Source organism: Arachis ipaensis, chromosome B10 (assembly GCF_000816755.2).
Source record: "Arachis ipaensis cultivar K30076 chromosome B10, Araip1.1, whole genome shotgun sequence".
NCBI classification, from domain to species: Eukaryota; Viridiplantae; Streptophyta; class Magnoliopsida; order Fabales; family Fabaceae; genus Arachis; species Arachis ipaensis.
Window position 1 is genome coordinate 95491750 of NC_029794.2, and position 21464 is coordinate 95513213.

At 34.7% G+C, this 21464-nt stretch overlaps 1 protein-coding gene across 1 annotated transcript in view; it reads right to left on the reverse strand.

Annotated features, from left to right (window-relative positions):
• The window catches only part of LOC107623016 (SET and MYND domain-containing protein 4), a 7369-nt gene extending 6852 nt beyond the window's left edge, over nt 1-517 (reverse strand). The window contains exons 1-2 of the mRNA XM_016325135.2: nt 289-517; nt 14-148 (exon numbers count right to left, since the gene is read on the reverse strand). Of these exons, the coding sequence (XP_016180621.1) occupies nt 14-148; nt 289-417 (264 nt within the window). The 5' untranslated portion in view covers nt 418-517. The remainder of the gene's footprint in view (nt 1-13; nt 149-288) is intronic.

The following is a 21464-nucleotide window of genomic DNA, read 5'->3' on the forward strand; positions in this document are numbered from 1 at the left end:
GGAAAAGAAAAACCTGAGTATAGAAATCAAGAGCGTTGGCGTAATTTCCTTTGGAGAAGCACTGGTTTCCGAGCTGCTTGGATTCGAGCGCAGCGTCTTTGCTCTTGCCGCAGAGAGCATGCTTGGGATCCACGAGTTCAGTGAGTAACTAACACAGGAAGAAGTTTGAATTGCGGTTCGTTAGGGTTTAATCGGAAGTTCAGATATCGAAGATTCGAAGCAAAGAAAATTAGGAATTTTAGTTGGAAAGGAGTGACGAATAGAGTAGAGTTGAGCGAGGATGTTTACCTGGTGGAAGGGCTCGAAGTGATGGAAGAAGCTGTGGAGGGAGGAAGAGGTGGCGCGAAGATCATCGACGGTGCTATCACCGATCATGCGCTTCAGGCCTTCGGGAATCGCAGCCTTCAGAGTTTCCATCTTTTTCTACAACACCAGCGCAGTTTACTAGTTTACTATCCTAGTTACCAGTGTCGGTGTGCTTCTACTTGTTTCCCTCTATTTTCGTTTTCCCGGTATGTGTAGGAACGAATCCTCTCGTTCTTTTTTCCTCTCCTAAAAGTGTAATTTTTTATCGTACACTTTTTAGGATTTTAATCCTCTAAAGTTTGAATTTTACTATAAAGAGTAAAGTATGATCTTCTATTTTTAAATAGTTTCTCTTTTGTATTTATTTCTGGTCCCATCTATAAAATCAATAGTGAAAAATCACACTTTCAAACTTTAGAGGATCTAAATCCCACTTTTTAAATAAAAACAAAAAAATGTAAAAAAAAAAATATTAAATCATGTTGAGTTAAGAATAATATTAATTTTATTTAAGTGATACAAGTCCAAATAACTATATAGCAGCCCAAACAAATGAATCAAAGCAATCAAATATGCTGAATGGATATTAAATTCATAATTAAGCCCAATATAATTTTTTTTTTACCAAAGATATGAGATTCGAACCCACAATTTTTTAATTGAGTATGGGGAGATTATGTCATTTGAACTATTATTCATTGGCTTAAATTTGGAAAGATAGGAGACTCGAACCCACAACCTCTTAATTGAATATGTGGAGTCTATGCCATTTGAGCTATTACTCATTGGCAAGCCCAATATAAATTGAAACAAAAGGAAAGCTAAATCTCATCTTTGTTCTCTTTGGGTAAACACACGAGAGAGAGAGCGCTTTACCTTCAAGCTTACATACACCAAAAAAAAAAGTGAGAGAATGTTCATAAAAAAAAGTAAGAGTTTAATCAAACAAATCAAAAGCATATTACACTAAGTCAGAGGTTAAAGATAAATAATTTTTTTTTTTGCATTCAAGTTGATTTCTTCACTTCTTCTCCTACTCTTTGCAACGCCATTTAAAGAAAAATGAAGAAAAAGGTGGTTGATTATCTCTGCTGTAAATCAACGGCTAAAATTGTTACTTGAAGACAAAGCACATTTTTAATGATTTAGATTTGAGACTGTCACTGTGTAAACAAAAATCCTACTGCTCTGTGCTCCTCAGTTAAGCCAAGAATCAGAGTCAAAATTCCTAATTTTAGAGTTGATTGAAGGAAAAAGGAAGATAATGACATGTGGTTCAGGAAACAAGGGTTTGAGTTTGGAGGACACTCAGCCGTGACAATAAATAAGATACAAAAGAAAAAATTAATTCTGAAATTGGAACAAGGAGAGAGAACCCGAGAGAGAGCAAAGAGTGAATCCTCACTACTGAGTTTGAAGTCTTGGAAGCATTGCACCTACACTAAAGGGAACACTTCGCCAAGATGAAGAACAAGGTTATGAGTTCAGAAGTTGGGTTCAATTCATAAAGTCAAAGCTGCATATTCATCATCTCCTTCATATTTTAATGTTTTGTGTTTCAGTTTTAATGTATATCTTTCTGTATTTTCTTTGTGAGATAAAAGGCAAGAAAGAGAGGCATTGAAAAAAAGCCATAGAGTGAAAAAGGCTGAGAGAAATACTTGAAAGAAAAGCTAAGAACGATTTCAGATTTCTTTTGGTTGTATTTTCTGTTTTGTATCATGTACTTGAGAGGTATCCCTTGTTAAGTTGGGTAAACATTTAGTATGGTGAGTCTAGGTATTAGCATAGCCAAGTCAAGTGTATGTTGAAGCTTGTGTGCCCAGATAGGATTAAGTTGAGTCTTAGGGAATCGGTATATGTAATACTTAGACTATAGTGAAAATTCCACCAACGTTGTGGTGGAGACTAGATGTAAGTTGCATTGCACAAGGCAACTGAACTAGAATATATGGTCGTGTCAACTTCTTCCTCTCAAATTTAGCTTTGTTCTCTGGTTTTATGAGACAAATCAAAATTGTCTCATGATTTATCTGCGAGGAGTGCTAGGGGGCTAGCAATTTTTGTGTTTTGTAACCATCAATTGGCCATCAATAGTCTTTTTAATGGTGTGAGATTACATTTAATGGTGGGAGATCACTCACTTTTCTCTTGATGGTTAAGTGCTGACCACAAAACACAAAAATTGTTGGCCCCTAGACTTTTTCTTTATCTGCTGCGTAGATCAACAAAAATAAAGTTCAAAGTTTTTATTTTAAGGCTTAGTTAATTAAACTAAAAGAATGTCATAGATTCAATTCCATTCTTTTAAATCTTCTGGAACTAACTGATAACTATCAACCACGAACACTTTTTTAATATGTTTCAACTCTTACATGGCACTAATATGTCTCTAAAATATAAAACACTACACAATCTCCCTTAGTACTCTAATATCTTTTATATAGTAACGCATCCGTTTCCTCAATTTGATTATATAAATAAAGGTGAATTCTATCACGTAGAAAGAAAGATTTTTTTACATGTGTATGTTTGTGTTGTTAAAAAAATAGTGTGACAAGTGTTTAGAAAAAAATAATTAAAAAGATAAAATTTGACATATTGCAAGTAAAATATAGTGTATTTTATCTTATGTAACATGTAAATGATGTATTAATTAAATAGGCTAATTATATTTATATTAATTAATTATTAAAGATAATATTGGATCTTGTATGATTTTCTTATTTTTGGACTTTTTGAATGTACGCTCTCTCTCTCCAAAAATATTAATTTTACACACAAAAATTTATTAATATTTATTTATTTTAATATATTCCTTTTTTTTATGACTTAGATATATTCAGTTTCACAAATATAAAAATGTATTTATTTACATATTTTAACCAACAAAAAATATATAACTTTACGTATTTACATACATTTAAATTAACGGTAATATTTATATATATTTAATTTAAATATTATATCACTATATCTGTCAATATTACTCTGGGTACATATAGATATTTATAAAAAAATATTATTCAAACACCACATATTCTTGACATCTTATAAAAATAGTTTGTTATTAATTATTTTTATATTAAAATTTTTTTAATTAATAAAACAAAAAAAGATTATATTTAATTGTTTAAAAATTATTGATGTCAAAATAGCATTTGTAATACTGTCATTTTTATGGTGCAGAAAGAGAGAATATATATTTTGGGAGAATTGATTTTTTAAAAAAATGAAAATTGTAATAAGAAATTTTGCTTTTTGTTGTAAAGAGAAATTAAAAATAAATTTAATTTTAATGTAGTGTTAGTATAAAATAATTTTATATTTACATCTAATGACGTAACACTATATTAACAAAAATAATTACTTTTTATAGACGGTGTAAATTGTCATCCAAAAGACCAAATATAATTACACGACTATGTAAAACACATTTTATACTGTCAATACATCAAAATTAAATTCACTAAAAATATGTGCACCCAAAATTTATATAACACTAGACATATAAAAAAACATGGTAGATACCAAGAAAAATATAAGAAAACATAGTTATTTTTTAGTATTATGTAGACGATATCTTGTTATTTTATTTGTATTAAAATAAGACAAAAAACATTCAAAATTTTTGTTATATTAGCAAAATTTGATGTCAATAATTCTAAAAAATAATATCAAACTATATTATTTTTAACTAAATAATAAAAAAATAAAAATACATCATTGTAAGTTTTTTAATTAATAATTATAAATTAAAGTCGCAGTTTAATATAGTACCTTGGACAAAAAGTAATCATTGTTATTATCGTATTTGACTACTACTATATAAGTTTTATGTTTATTTTATTATGCACATTAATTAAAATGTACTTTATTATTTCATTTTGCATGTTTTGAAATAATGTCATCTTATTATAAAGGTGAAATTAATTTATCATTTGAATATTATCGCTAAAAAATAGTTACTTAAAGTGAAACGCTAAGTAAAGAGAAATAGAAAAATTTTGTAATTAGTTAGAAAATTTTATATCTCTCTCTCCAAACTCAATTTTGTTATGAAATTTTTTTTAGGTAAAAATATTTTTAACTTCCTATATAATAAGTATCATTTAAATTATCTAATGCATAAAATGTCACATCTTTTTATTTATTTTCAAAATTAAAGTTAATTTTTGTTACTTTTTTACTTTCTTTTGGTTTTCTAAATTAGCCTATATATTATCAACTTATTTCTATTATACATGTCAAAAAAATAAATAAAATGTACATATAAAAGGTAAAGAAACTATTTTTTTTGTCAAATCAAATTAATGAGAGAAAAAGACATAACGCAATTTGTCTACGTAAAAAATGGTAACAAATTAAAAAAATTAAAAATTGATTAAAAATATAGATTGAGTAAGTAAATTGAAAAAAAAAATTATAACCGCAGTGGAGGAAGACAAAGGAGTAGGATGGAGACAATTCAACTGAGAATGTTAAAAGAAAGAAGAAGAAAAACATAAAAAAAAATACAAAAATGATAATTTTTTTTTAAAAAACTACAACAAAAACTCTAATAAAATAATTAGACTGAAGCTACAGAGTACATTCAGAACAAAACGATACAAACAAAAACTAAGATAAAACTAAATAAAATATAATTTAAATGAATATTACAAAATATAATAAAATTTACCAAAAATTACTTATCACTGTTATTGATGATAATTGAACATTTTCTCCATCATAAATTATTCTTTTGTTCTTTTCGTACATGCTTCTAAAACCAACATTTATCATAATCATAGTCTATTCTAGGAAGTTGTCTAAAGAGTTATTCAAAAGGTGAAAATGTTAGAGTTGAGTAAGAGAAGTAAAGAAAATTAAAGAAATGATAAAAAAAATAGATTATTTAAGTGGAGAATTGAGAAAGAAGTTACGTGTGAATTTTTTTTGCAACTGACAGTGAAATGCATAACTGTAAAATTAGTTTTGAATTATGTTGGCATTTAGCAGGGTTAAAATAGAAAAGAAAATTGGACACCAAACTTAAAGTTTTCGCAAGGCGAGTAAATGCAAAAGCAAGGAAGCATAGATTGTTGGAATGATGTGATAATTACTAAAATATTGTGAGTAAATCAATGTGTGACATTAAGGAAAATAATGTGTGAGTTTTAAGTTGCATGTGGTTTAGAACACACACATTATGCTTGAGATACTTCGAAGAAACTTGTAAGTTAAGATAAATAAACAAGTAATAAAGAAGCATGAAATCACTCAAGCAAGAATCAAGTGATTGTGAAATGGATGATGAATGGACATTGATTGATGTGCAAGAAAACTTAATGAACCAAATGAAATATAGAGTTCACACATCAAACAATGACACACATTGAAGTTTGTTTACAATACCTAATTGACATAAAAGTGGAAGACATGGGTGCTATGGAACTTAGAAAAAAGAAGATAGAAATTAAAATCAATCACATAGCAAGCATGGTTCACAAAACTTTACAAAGCTAAAAAATATGTCACTAGGTAAGTGATGCGTGAGCATTTTTTCTATATTTTCCTAGTAAATTTGCATTCAAATTTGTGAGTTTAATCAAGATTTAAATACTTCTTGGCAACTATGAATGCTACTTTGAGTCGTCTGCAATTTTTTTTATTTCAGGTAGCTTTCGGATAGATTTGACAGAGTTTTATAGAAAAAGAGAAGAAAGTGAATGATGTTGTCAACTCTGACCTTTGTACACTCTAACAAGAATAACTTGAGCTAAAGAAGTCTAATTGATGTGATTCCAGTGGCATTAGAAAGCTAACTTCCATAGCTTTCCAACGATGTATAATAGTATGCACTTCTTTTCCATCATGCTCAGCCATACTGGCGCCTAACTTGGCCATTCCCACGTTAGACACCGGAAGAAGAATTTTAAAACTCCAATTGCTTGCTGTCAGGGTGGCGTCTAACTTCAGGATTCTGAAGTAAGGCGCCAGTGATCATCAACGCATCCAAAGCATGCTGCCATAGTGGTGCCTAACTTGGGATTTTCCAAGTTAGGTGCCAGCTCAATGATTCACAATGGTCCCCACGTCTCAATTGAAGCTGCACGAAGAAGTTTATCTACTTTTGATTAAAACTTTAATTTATTTATAAATAGGAAAAGATATTATTCAGTTTTAGAAAATATATTTTACATTAATTAGGATTAGATATAAAAGAGAAAAGATTCAGCCCTTCGGGCTCTTCTCTTCTCTTATCTTCTCTCTTACTTCATTCCACAATTTACAGTGTTTAGAATCCTTGTTTTCTCTCTGAACCATGAGCAATTAAACCTCCACTGTTAAGGTTAGGAGCTCATTTTATTATATGGATTAATACTATTACTCTTCTATTTTAATTCATGTATTGATTTTAAGTTCAAGAATTGTTTTCATTCTTCATCTTATGAATCTAGGTGGAACGGAAGTATGACCCTTATTCTAATTGAGTTCTTGTAAACCTTGAAAAAGTAATTTACCTGAACAACAGCTTGAAAACAAATTCTCCTAAATCACTAATTATCTGGACTTAACGGGACATGTGACATATAATCCTCTTATATTTGGATAATTAGGATTTTTGTGGCCAAGGAATTGGCGGTTGATGAAGGTTAGAGGAGACTAAAAAGGTCTAAGGAATTAGGGTTTAGTTACATATAGTTTCCATGAATTGAATCTTGCATGATTAAAGTAGTTGGTAAGAAAAGTTAATCCGGAAAATAAATATCTCTGAAGTCTTAACTGTTTTACTTATATATTTTATAACCCGTTTACTGCTTGCTTTCTGAATTTTTGAATTTACTGTTTGATGCAATTGAACTCTCAAAACACCATTTTCTATTTGTCTAACTAAGTAAATCACGCAATCATTGTTGCTTAGTCCGTCAATCCTTGTGGGATCAACCCTCATTCACTTGAGGTACTACTTGGTACGACCTGGTGCACTTGCTGGTTAGTTTGTGGGTTATAAATTTCGCATCAAGTTTTTGGCGCTATTGCCGGGGATTGAATGTGATTGACAACTAACAGTTGTTTGATTGCTTAGATTAGGCATTTTAGCTTTAATTTTATTTAATTTTGGCCTTTAATTTTTGAAATTTATTGCTACTATTTTTTTTTAATTTTTGAAATTAAGTTTGGTGTTACCTAGTTATTTTTAATTTAATTTTCCTGTTCAATTTTTTTTGCTTTAATTATCTAGTTGTTCTATTTTATTTCTTTACACAAGTTACCTCATTGGGAATTCTCTGCACTCTGACAGAGACTCCCACTTTTCTTGTTTTCTGTTTGTTTATGAGCAGGAACAGGGACAAGAAACCTCTTATAGATTTTGATCCTGAACCTGAAAGGACTTTGAGGCAGCGCTTACAACAAGCTAGGCTTTACAAGGCTAGTGAAAATCTAAGTGAGACCTTTGAAAAGGAAGCTGCCGAGTCCATTATGGATCCTAATCGTGCTGTTAATGCCAATGTGGTAAATCATGATGAGAATGGACAACCTAGGAGAGTGCTTGGTTCATACACTGCTCCCAATCCAAATTTCTATGGGAACAGTATTGTGGTGCCTCCTATAGCTGCAAACAACTTTGAGTTGAAGCCTCAGTTAGTCACTCTGGTGCAGCAAAACTATCAGTATCATGGACTCCCACAGGAAGATCCAAACCAATTCATCTCTAACTTCTTACAGATTTGTGACACTATGAAAACAAATGGAGTGAATCCTGAGGTTCACAAGCTCATGCTCTTTCCATTTGCTGTGAGGGATAAAGCAAAGCTGTGGCTAGATTCTCAACCCAAGGAGAGCCTGGACACTTGGGATAAGGTAGTCACTGGATTTTTGTCCAAATTCTTCCTACCATAGAAGCTGACCAAATTAAGGGTGGATATTCAGACCTTCAGGCAGAAAGAGGGTGAGATCCTCTATGAAGCCTGGGAGAGGTATAAACTAATGACTAGGCAATGCCCTCCTGACATATTTTCTGAATGGACCAAGCTGGAGATCTTTTATGAGGGCTTCTGTGAAATGGCCAAAATGTGTTTAGACAACTCTGCAGGTGGTTCATTGCACATGAAGAAGACGCCTGAAGAAACTGCTGAGTTTATTGAGTTGGTTACTAACAACCAATATCTTTACTCCTCTAACAGGAATCTTGTGAACTCTGGGACTCCTCAGACAAAAAGCATTTTGGAAGTGGAGACCTTGGATGCTATTCTTGCTCAGAACAAGGTTATGTCCCAACAAATCAATATGCTTACTCAACACTTGAGTGGGATGCAAGTTTCAGCTGTTAGTGCTCAGAATGCCCCTCAAGAGGCTCCATATGACATGAACAGTGGCTTCATTCAAGGTGAGAATTATGACTATGCTCAATTTCCTCTTGAACAGGTCAACTACATGGGGGAATGCTCCTAGAAACCCCAATAATGATCCATATTCCAAGAACTTTAATCAAGGGTAGAGAAATCACCCAAATTTAGGGTGGAGAGAGCAACCTCAGAAGTCACAGAATTTTAATAAGCCTCAGGGTGGCTTTCAACAGAATAATTTTAATAACCGACAGTTTCAGTCATCTCAACAACAACCACCTCAGCAAGTAACTTCTCAACCATAGAAGAACACTGATCTGGAATCACTACTGGCGAGTTTTATGCAGAAGACTAGAGCTTCACTCAGAAACTTGAAAGTGCAAGTAGGCCAAGTGAGGAAGCAAGAGGCCTCCTAATACCCTTCTTGGTGATACAGTGCTGAATCCAAGAGAAGACTGCAAGGCTATTCAACTAAGAAGTGGTAAAGTAACTGGTTCTGAGACCAAAGTCAATGAGGAGCTAGTTGAAAAAGAAGCTCAGGAGGAGAAGACAAAGGAGGTGGAACACGCCCCTCCTAGGCATGTAGATAACCCATTCCCAGTCTCTCTTGACACTCATCCTACATTGCCTAAGGCTCCTGAGTACAAGCCTAAAACGCCATACCCTCAGAGGCTCCAGAAGGCTTCCAAAGACAAGCAATTTTCCAGATTTTAAAAAGTCTTCAAGAAGCTTCAAAACAACATTCCTTTTGCTGAGACTTTTGAGCAAATGCCTCTCTATGCTAAATTCATGAAAGAACTGTTGATAACAAGAGGAATTGGAAGAAAAATGAGATAGTGGTGTTGACAAAGGAATGCAGTGCTATTATTCAACATAACCTTCCTGAGAAGATGCAAGACCCAGGAATCTTTGTAATTCCTTGCACCATTGGAGATGTCACTATTCAGAGAGTGATGAGCAGATAATTTATACCCTTTTTGGCATTGTTTTTAGGTAGTTTTTAGTATGTTTTAGTTACTTTTTATTATATTTTTATTAGTTTTTATGAAAAAATCACATTTCTGGACTTTACTATGAGTTTGTGTATTTTTCTGTAATTTCAGGTATTTTCTGGCTGAAATTGAGGGACCTGAGCAAAAATATGATTCAGAGGCTAAGAAAGGACTGCAGATGCTGTTGGATTCTGACCCTCCTGCACTCGAAGTGAATTTTCTAGAGCTACAGAAGCCCAATTAGTGCACTCTCAATTGCGTTGGAAAGTAGACATCATGGGCTTTCCAGCAATATATAATAGTTTATACTTTGTCTGAGATTTGATGGCCCAAACTGGTAATAAACGCCAGCCAGAACTGGCACCAGAACTGGAGTTAAACGCCCAAACTGGCACCCAAGCTGGTGTTTAACTCCAAGAATGGCCTATGCACGTGAAAGCTTCAATGCTCAGCCCTAGCACACACCAAGTGGGTCCCGAAAGTAGATTTCTGCACTATCTGCACTTAGTTACTCATTTTCTGTAAACCTAAGTTACTAGTTTAGCATAAAAACTACTTTTAGAGATTCATTTTGTAACTCATGACATTTTACATTTCATATTGTATCTTCTATGGCATGAGTCTCTAAACCTCATAGGTGGGGGTGGGGAGCTCTGCTGTGTTTTAATGGATTAATGCAATTACTACTGTTTTCTATTCAATCACGCTTGATTCTATTCTAAGATACTCACTCGTACTTCAATATCGAGAATATCATGATCCGTGACACTTATCATTATTCTCAAATCTATGAATGCGTGCCTGATAACCACTCCCATTCTATCTGAGCTCAACGTAGTCATTGGGCGACAGCTTGAGTGTGTATCTCTTGGGTCTCTGATCCACGGACCGAGTACGTGAGATTAGAACCTTCGTGGTAGAGGCTAGAACCAATTGGCAGCATTCCTGGGATCCGAAAAGTCTAAACCTTGTCTGTGGTATTCCGAATAGGATCTGGGAGGGGATGACTGTGATGAGCTTCAAACTCACGAATGTTGGGCGCAGTGACAATGTTCAAAAGGATAGAGAGATCCTATTCCGACACTAGTGAGAATTGACAGATGATTAGCCGTGCGGTAGCTGTACCTGGTATTTTTCATCTGAGACGTGAGATCCGACAGTTGATTAGCCTTGCAAAAACCGTACTTGGTATTTTTTATCCGAGAGGATGGATGGTAGCCATTGACAACGGTGATCCACCAACATACAGCTTGCCATTGAAGGGAGCCATGCGTGTTTGGAGAAGAAGACAGTAGGAAAGCATAGATTCAGACGACAGAGCATCTCCGGAACCTCAACTTGTTCCTCATTACTGAATCACAAGTACCATTTATTTCATGTTATTTACTTTTCATAAACAAAATCAATTTTATCATTAATCTCCTGACTAAGATTTACAAGATAACCATAGCTTGCTTTAAGCCGACAATATCCGTGGGATCGACCCTTACTCACGTAAGGTATTACTTGGACGACCTAGTGCACTTGCTGGTTAGTTGTGCGGAGTTGTGAAAAGTGTAATCACAATTTCGTGCACCAAGTTTTTGGCGCCGTTGCCGGGGATTGTTCGAGTTTGGACAACTGACAGTTCATCTTGTTGCTTAGATTGGGTAATTTTATTTTATGTTTAAACTTTTTATTTTTATTTTCGAAAAAAATCACAAAAAAAAATTAATAAAATCATAAAAACAAAAAAAATTTTGTGTTTCTTGTTTGAGTCTTGTGTCAAATTTTAAGTTTGGTGTCTATTGTATTTTTTTAATTTTTTTAAAATTTTTGAAAATTCATGCATTGTGTTCTTCCTTGATCTTCAAGTTGTTCTTGATGATTTTCCTTGTTTGATCTTTAATTTTTCTTATTTTATTTTGTTTTTTGTTGTTTTTCATATGCATTTTCGAATTCATAGTGTCTAAACATTAAAAATTTTTAAGTTTGGTGTCTTGCATGTGTTTCTTTTCTTAAAAATTTTCAAAAATATGTTCTTAAAAATATATTCTTGGTGTTCATCTTGACATTCAAAGTGTTCTTGTATGCTTTATTTGTTTTGATCTTAAATTTTTATGTCTTGTGTCATTTTGTTGTTTTTCTCTTTCTTCATTAATTCAAAAAAAATAAAAAAAATATCTTTTCCTTATTTTACTCATAAATTTCAAAATTTTGGGTTGATTTAGTAAAAAATTTTTAAAATTTAGTTGTTTCTTATTAGTCAAGTCAAAATTTCAATTTAAAACTTTTATCTTTTCAAATCTTTTTCAAAAATTAAATCTTTTTCATTTTTCTTCTTAATATTTTCGAATTTCTTAAATAAATTTTCAAAATCTTTTTCTTCATTTTATTTCATATTTTTGAAAACTTTACTGATAATTAATGTTTTGATTAAAAAATTTCAAGTTTGTTACTTTCCTGTTAAGAAAGGTTCAATTTTTAAATTCTAGAATTATATCTTTTAGTTTCTTGTTAGTCAAGTCATCAACTTTAATTTTAAAAATCAAATCTTTTTAAATTTCTTTTTCAAATCTTTTTCAAAATAAATTTCAATCATATTTTTTTCAAAATTTAATTTCAAAATCTTTTTCTAACTTCTTATCTTTTCAAAATTTATTTTCAAATCTTTTTCAATTAACCACTTGACTTGTTTGTTTTAATTTTAAAAAGTTTACTATTTCTTATCTTTTTCAAAACCACCTAACTACTTTTCCACTTCTAATTTTTGAAAATCACTAACCACTTTTTTAAAATTCCTTTTAATTAACTAATTATTTTAAATTCTAATTTTATTTTATTTTTTTCTTAAATTTTTAATTGTAACTTAATTAATTAAGTAAAAATAAAAATATTTTTCTTCTCCCTCTTTTTAAAATTCGAATACTCTCTCTCTCATCTCTTTCTATTTATTTAAATTATTTACTAATACTTCTCTTCTACTCATAATTTGAACCCTCTCTCTCTTTCTGTGTTCAAATTTCTTCTTCTTCTCATTCATCTATTCTTCTATTCTTCTACTCACCTAAAGGAATCTCTATATTGTGACATAGAGGATTCTTCTTCTTTTCTGTTCTCTTCTTTTTCATATGAGCAGGAATAAGGATAAGGACATTCTTGTTAAAGCTGATCCTGAACCTGAAAGGACTCTGGAGAGAAAGCTTAGAGGTTAAAGCACAACACTCTGGAGAGGACCTTACAGAAACTTTCAAAAAAGAAGAAGACATGGCAGCCGAACCCAACAACAATGGTGGAGATGCTAGGAAGGTGCTTGGTGACTTTACTGTACCAACTTCCGACTTCTATGGAAGAAGCATCTCAATTCCTGCAATTGGAGCAAACAACTTTGAGATTAAGCCTCAATTAGTTTCTCTAATGCAGTAGAATTTCAAGTTTCATGGACTTCCATTGGAAGATCCTCATTAGTTCTTAGCTGAATTCTTGCAAATCTGTAACACTGTTAAGACCAATGGGGTTAATCCCGAGGTCTACAGACTTATGCTTTTCCCCTTTGCTGTAAGAGACAAAGCTAGAATATGGTTGGACTCACAACCTAAGGAAAGCTTGAACTCTTGGGAAAAGTTGGTCAATGCTTTCTTGGCCAAATTCTTTTCACCTCAAAAGTTGAGCAAACTTAGAGTGGAAGTCTAAACCTTCAGACAGAGGAAGGTGAATCCCTCTATGAAGCATGGAAAAGATACGAGTAATTGATCAGAAGGTGTCTTTCTGACATGCTTTCAGAATGGAGCATCTTATGTATATTCTATGATGGTCTGTCTAAATTGTCCAAGATGTCATTAGACCACTCTGCTGATGGATCTCTTCATCTGAAGAAAATACTTGCAGAAGCCCAGGAACTCATTAAAATGGTTACAAATAACCAGTTCATGTATACTTCTGAAAGAAATCCTGTAAATAATGGGATGACTCAGAAGAAAGGAGTTCTTGAGATTGATACTCTGAATGCCATATTGGCTCAGAATAAAATATTGACTCAGCAAGTCAATATGATTACTCAGAATCTGACTGGAATGCAAGCTGCATCCGACAGTACTAAAGAAGCCTCCTCTGAAGGAGAAACTTATGACACTGAGAATCCTGCAATGGAAGAGGTGAATTACATGGGAGAATCTTATGGAAACACCTATAATCCTTCATGGAGAAATCATCCAAATTTCTCATGGAAGGATCAATAAGCCTCAACAAGGCTTCAATAATAATAATGGTGGGAAAATTTGGTTTGGCAATAGCAAGCCTTTTCCATTATCTTCTCAGCAACAGACAGAGAATTCTAAGCATAGCCTCTCTGACTTAGCAACCATAGTCTCTGATCTATCTAAGACCACTCTCAGTTTTATGATTGAAACAAGATCCTCCATCAGAGTTACTAAAATCCCTCCTAGTACTCTCCCAAGCAATACAGAAGAGAATTCCAAAAGAGAGTGCAAGGCCATCAATACATCCAAAGTGGCCAAACCTATAGAGGAGGAAGAGGCAATGATTTCTAGTGAGGAAGACCTCAATGGACGTCCACTGACCACTAAGGAGTTCCCTAATGAGGAACCAAAGGAATCTGAGGCTCATACAGAGACCATAGAGATTCCACTGAACTTACTGTTGCCATTCATGAGCTCTAATGAGTATTCTTCCTCTGAAGAGGATGAAGATATTATTGAAGAGCAAGTTGCTCGGTATCTAGGAGCAATCATGAAGCTAAATGTCAAGTTATTTGGTAATGAGACTTGGGAGGATGAACCTCCATTACTCATCAAGAAACTGAATACCTTGGTTCAACAGAAATTACCTCAGAAGAAACTAGATCTCGGAAGATTCTTAATACCTTGTACCATAGGCACCATGACCTTTGAGAAGGCTCTGTGTGACCTGGGGTCAAGTATAAACCTCATGCCACTCTCTGTAATGGAGAAACTAGGGATCTTTGAGGTACAAGCTGCAAGAATCTCACTAGAGATGGCAGACAAATCAATAAAACAGGCTTATGGACTTGTAGAGGATGTCTTAGTGAAGGTTGAAGGCCTGTACATCCCTGCTGACTTCATAATCCTAGACACTGGAAAGGATGAGGATGAATCCATTATCCTTGGAAGACCCTTCCTAGCCACAACAAGTGCTGTGATTGATGTGGACAGAGGAGAGTTAGTCCTTCAATTGAATGAGGACTACCTTGTGTTTAAGGCTCAAGGATCTTCTTCTGTAACCATGGAGAGGAAGCATGAAAAGCTTCTCTCAATACAGAGTCAAACAGAGCCCCTACACTCAACTTCTAAGTTTGGTGTTGGGAGGCCACCATTAAGCTCCGAGTCTCTGTGAAGCTCTCTAAGAGCTCACAGTCAAGCTATTGACATTAAAGAAGCACTTATTGGGAGGCAACTCAATATTATTTAATTATATTTTTTTTTGGACATTTGTTTTCCATTGCCATGTTATGTTTTCTTTAGGTTGATGATCATAAAAATAGCTGCAGAATTAAAGCAAAATCAAAAACAGCATAAAAAATAGCACACCCTGGAGGACAGGCTTACTGGCGTTTAAACACGAGTAAGGATAGCAGAATGGACGTTTAACGCCCATGCAGGCAGCATTCTAGGCCTTAAACGCCAGAATGGGCAGTAATAAACCACTATTTTATGGTTTATATTGTGTTTAATTGTGTGGTTTTATCATGATCCTTACCCACTTATTCATTAATTTAGCATGCATTTATATTTCCTTCCTGAAATTATTACATGATTGAAAACTGCCTCCTAGAGACTTTTAATTATGCATTTTAATTCTCCTTTATTCCATTCAATGCCGTGATCTGTGTGTTAAGCGTTTCAGGCTTTATAGGGCATGAATGAGTTGGAGATTATAAAGGAAGCTAGCAAAATGGAAGGAACACAAGAAATTGAGGAGATAACCAGCGAGAAGTGACGCGGCCACATGGCTCACGCGACCGCGTGAAAGAGGAGAAATCGCAGTGACGCGGCCGCATGACTCATGCGACCGCGCGGATTGGAAAAAGCACAAGCGATGCGGAGGCGTGGACGACGCGAACGCGTGGCAGGGAAAAACGCGAATGATGCGTCCGCATGGATGACGCGATCGCATGACATGCGCGATCTGCATAATCTGCAGAATTCGCTGGGGGCGATTTTGGACCCTATTTTGACCCAGTTTTCGGCCCAGAACAGCAGACTAGAGCCAGAGAACATGCAAAAACCAAGGATAACATTCATTCTACAGAGTTTTAGTTTTAGATCTAGTTTTTTTTACTCCTCCTCTAGGTTTTTCTCTCTACACATTCATAGTTCTTAGGATTTTAATTTTTCTCTTGCTTTTTTTTTGTGCATTGGGATATTGAGAAGAGCTATTACCTCATCAAGACTTCGTCATTCTAGTTCGTTTTCTTTACTTGGCTTTACTCTTCCATGTTCTTTGCTTTGTTTAATTTTACCATTGGAATATTTTTTTGGATTATTTAATATAAGGATTATCTTTATTTTTAATTAATTATTTTAATCTTTATTTACAATGTCTTTCTTTAATTCCTTTTCATATGCTATGAATTTTACATTCACAATGAGCGAGTAGTTCCCTAACTTGATGGGGAGTTGATTGAAGGGAACCCTTAAGTTGGAAAGCTTGAAAGAAAGATTGTAATTGGGTTTATGGTTGGATTACCTTCTAATCACTAACACCAATCTCTTTTAATTAAGTGGATTGCAACTTGTGAACAGACGTAGCATCCCAACTTGTTTGACTTTCCCTTACCTAGTAAAGGATAACTAAACAGGACAACTTTTAATTGTCAATTAATCTTGAGAGTATTCCAACAATAATAGGAATTCCAACTAATCAACTCCCAATCAAGGCTTTTATTTACATTATTCAAATTCTCCAATTTAATTTCCTGCTTACTCAATTCAAACCTTTTTGAAAAACCTCTGATTAATAAAATAGCACACTTTTCTGCAACTTGTTGGGAGACGATCTGGGATTCATACTCCCAGTATTTTAATTTTAAATTTCTGTGACACCTTTCTAAATTGATAAGTGGATTTCTGGCGAGTTAAGAACTATACTTGCAACTTATATATTTTAACAATTTTTAATTCACCAATTTCTGCCTGCATCAGGCAGCATTCTAGGCGTTTAATGCCAAAAATGGCAGCATTCTGGGCGTTCAGAAAAATGCCCAGTAAAGAAGGATTCCTGGCGTTTAACGCCAGCCAGGGTATCTGACTGGGCGTTAAACGCCCAAAGAGGCAGTTAAGTGGGCGTTAAACGCCAGAATGGATAGCATTCTGGGTGTTTAACACCAGGATGACACAAGGGAGTAATAAGTTTTCAAAATTAATTGCATCATTCTTCTTCTACTCCCTTCTATCTTATTTTTGCTCGAGGACGAGCAAACCTTTTAAGTTTAGTGTGAAAAAAAGCTCTGCTTTTTATTTTTCCATAACCATTAATGGCACCTAAGGCTGGAGAAACCTCTAGGAAGAGGAAACGGAAGGTAGTTGCTTCTAACTCCGAGTCATGGGAGATGGAGAGATTCATCTCAAAAGCCCATCACTAGAAAGATGATGGAGCAAACAAGAGAGCCCACTCATGGACCTCAACAAGAGCCATGAGGGAAGAGTAACAAAGGCAAGGAAGAGATATTGAGGAGCTCAAGCACTCCATAGGATCTTCAAGAGGAAGAACTAGCTGCCATCACTAAGGTGGACCCGTACTTTAATTTTCTTGTTCTTATTTTTCAGTTTTTCAGTTTCTATGCCTTATGTTCTGTCTATGTTTTTTGTCTTTATTACATGATCATTAGTGTTTAGTATCTATGTCTTAAAGCTATGAATGTTCCATGAATCTTTCACCTTTCTTAAATGAAAAATATTTTCTGAAAAAGAAAAAGAAGTACATGAATTTTGAATTCTATCTTGAAAATAGTTTAATTATTTTGATGTGGTGGCAATACTTTTTGTTTTTTGAATGAATGCTTGAACAGTGTATATTTTTTATAGTGAAGTTTATGAATGTTAAAATTTTTGGCTCTTGAAAGAATAATGAAAAAAAGAGAAATGTTATTGATAATCTGAAAAATCATAAAATTGATTCTTGAAGCAAGAAAAAGCAGTGAAAAACACAAAGCTTGCGGAAAAAAATGGCAAAAAATAAAGAAAAAGAAAAAAGCAAGCAAAAAAAGCCAATAGCCCTTTAAACCAAAAGGCAAGGGTAAATAGGATCCAAGGCTTTGAGCATTAATGGATAGGAGGGCCCAAAGGAATAAAATCCTGGCCTAAGCGGCTAAATCAAGTTGTCCCTAACCATGTGCTTGTGGCGTGAATGTGTCAAGTGAAAAGCTTGAGACTGAGCGGTTAAAGTTGTGGTCCAAATAAAAAAGAGTGTGCTTAAGAGCTCTGGGTACCTCTAACTGGGGACTCTAGCAAAGCTGAGTCACAATCTAAAAAGGTTCACCCAGTCATGTGTCTGTGGCATTTATGTATCCGGTGGTAATATTGGAAAACAAAAGGCTTAGGGTCACGGCCAAGACTCATAAAGTAGCTGTGTTCAAGAATCAACACACTGAACTAGGAGAATCAATAACACTATCTGAATTCTGAGTTCCTATGGATGCCAATCATTCTGAACTTCAAAGGATAAAGTGAGATGCCAAAACTGTTCAGAAGCAAAAAGCTACTAGTCCCGCTCATCTAATTGAAACTAATCTTCATTGATATTTTTGAAATTTATTGTATATTCTCTTCTTTTTATCTTATTTTGTTTTTAGTTGCTTGGGGACAAGTAACAATTTAAGTTTGGTGTTGTGATGAGCGGATAATTTATACCCTTTTTGGCATTGTTTTTAGGTAGTTTTTAACATGTTTTAGTTACTTTTTATTATATTTTTATTAGTTTTTATGCATAAGTTCACATTTCTGGACTTTACTATGAGTTTGTGTGTTTTTCTGTAATTTCAGATATTTTCTGGCTGAAATTGAGGGACCTGAGCAAAAATCTGATTCAGAAGCTAAGAAAGGACTGCAGATGCTGTTGGATTCTAACCCTCCTGCACTCAAAGTGGATTTTCTGAAGCTACAGAAGCCCAATTAGCACGCTCTCAATTGCGTTGGAAAGTAGACATCATGGGCTTTCTAGCAATATATAATAGTTCATACTTTGTTCGAGATTTGATGGCTCAAACTGGCGTTAAACACCAATCAGAGACCCTTTTTTGGCGTAAACGCCAGAACTGGAGTTAAACGCCCAAATTGGCACCCAAGCTGGCGTTTAACTCCAAGAATGGCCTATGCACATAAAAGCTTCATTGCTCAGCCCTAGAACACACCAAGTGGGCTCCGGAAGTGGATTTCTACACTATCTGCACTTAGTTACTCATTTTCTGTAAACCTAAGTTACTAGTTTAGTATAAAAACTACTTTTAGAGATTCATTTTGTAACTCATAACATTTTACATTTCATATTGTATCTTCTACGGCATGAGTCTCTAAACTTTATAGGTGGGGGTGAGGAGCTCTACTGTGTTTCAATGGATTAATGCAATTACTACTATTTTCTATTCAATCACGCTTCATTCTATTCTAAGATACTCACTTGTACTTCAATATCGAGAATATGATGATCCGTGACACTCATCATTATTCTCAAATCTATGAATGCGTGCCTGACAACCACTCCTGTTCTATCTGAGCTCAACGCAGTCATTTGGCGACAGCTTGAGTGCGTATCTCTTGGGTCTCTGATCCACGGACCGAGTACGTGAGATTAGAACTTTCGTGGCAGAGGCTAGAACCAATTGGCAGCATTCCTGGGATCCGAAAAGTCTAAACCTTGTCTGTGGTATTCCGAGTAGGATTTGGGAGGGGATGACTGTGACGAGCTTCAAACTCACGAATGTTGGGCGCAGTGACAATGTGCAAAAGGATAGAGAGATCCTATTTCGACACTAGTGAGAACCGACAGATGATTAGCCGTGCGGTAGCTGTACCTGGTATTTTTCATCCGAGACAAGAGATCCGATAGTTGATTAGCCGTGCAGAAACCGTACTTGGTATTTTTTATCCAAGAGGACGGATGGTAGCCATTGACAACGGTGATCCACCAACATACAGCTTGCCATTGAAGGGAGCCATGCGTGTTTGGAGAAGAAGACAGTAGAAAAGCAGAGATTCAGACGACAGAGGATCTCCGGAACCTCAAACTGTTCCTCATTACTGAATCACAAGTACCATTTATTTCATGTTATTTACTTTTCATAAAAAAAATCAATTTTATCATTAATCTCCTGACTAAGATTTACAAGATAACAATAGCTTGCTTCAAGTCGACAATCTCCGTGGGATCGACCCTTACTCACGTAAGGTATTACTTGGACGACCTAGTGCACTTGCTGGTTAGTTGTGCGGAGTTGTGAAAAGTGTAATCACAATTTCGTGCACTAGAGAGCTTTGTGTGATCTTGGAGCTAGTATTAACCTCATACCACTTTCAGTGATGAAAAAGCTCTAAATTGATGAGGTAAAACCTACTCGTATTTCTCTTCAACTTGCTAATCTTTCTCTTAAAATTTCAGTGGGGTTTATTGAGGATTTACTTGTAAAAGTGGGTCCATTTATTTTTCCTTCTGATTTTGTCATATTGGATATGGAAGAGGATAAAAAGTCCTCTATTATTCTTGGAAGACCTATTTTAGCTACAGGTAGAGCTCTAATTGATGTGCAAAAGGGCGAATTAACCCTGAGGGTCAATGAAGAACAGGTGGTACTTAATGTGTTTGAAGCTATTAAATACCCTAATGATTCTGAGGGGTGTATGAGAGTTGATGTTATTGAACCACTTGTTTAAGAGGTGCTAGAAGCTGAGGTACTTGATGATGTTCTGGATCCTCTCTCTGAGGATGATTTGCTTGAGATTGATGATTCACCACCTCAGAAGGACCTGTCAAGCATGCCTAAAACAGAGGGAGAAGCCCCTAAGCTTGAGCTAAAGCCTTTGCCTACTTCTTTGAAATATGTGTTCCTAGGTGAGAATGATTCATATCCCATGATTACTAGTTCTTCATTGAAGCTTGAAGAGGAAGAGGCGCTGATTACAGTGCTCAAGAGTCATAAAACAGCTCTTGGGTGGACCATTGGTGATTTAAAGGGGATTAGTCCAACCAAGTGTATGCACAAGATCCTTCTTGAAGATGATGCTAAACCAGTTGTGCAACCACAAAGGAGACTAAATCCAACCATGAAAGAGGTGGTCCAAAAAGAGGTAATGAAACTATGGGAAGCCGAAATTATATACCCTATTTCTGACAGCCCTTGGGTGAGTCCTGTGCAGGTAGTTCCCACAAGGACCGTCACAGGATGGCGAATGTGCATAGATTACAGAAGGCTCAACACTGCTACAAGGAAGGATCACTTCCCCTTGCCTTTCATTGATCAGATGCTTGAGAGGTTAGCTGGTCATGCTTTTTATTGTTTTCTAGATGGATATTCTGGATATAATCAAATTGCAGTAGACCCTCAAGATCAAGAAAAGACGGCATTCACATGTCCTTTTGTAGTATTTGCTTACCGGAGAATGCCATTTGGACTCTGTAATGCCCCAACAACTTTTCAGAGGTGTATGCTTTCTATTTTTTCTGATATGGTTGAAAAGTTTATTGAGGTATTTATGGATATTTTTTTTTTGTTTTTGGTAATTCTTTTGATTCCTGTCTTAAGCATTTATCTTTGGTCTTGAAATGGTGCCAAGAATCAAACCTTATTTTAAATTGGGAGAAATATCATTTCATGGTTACAGAA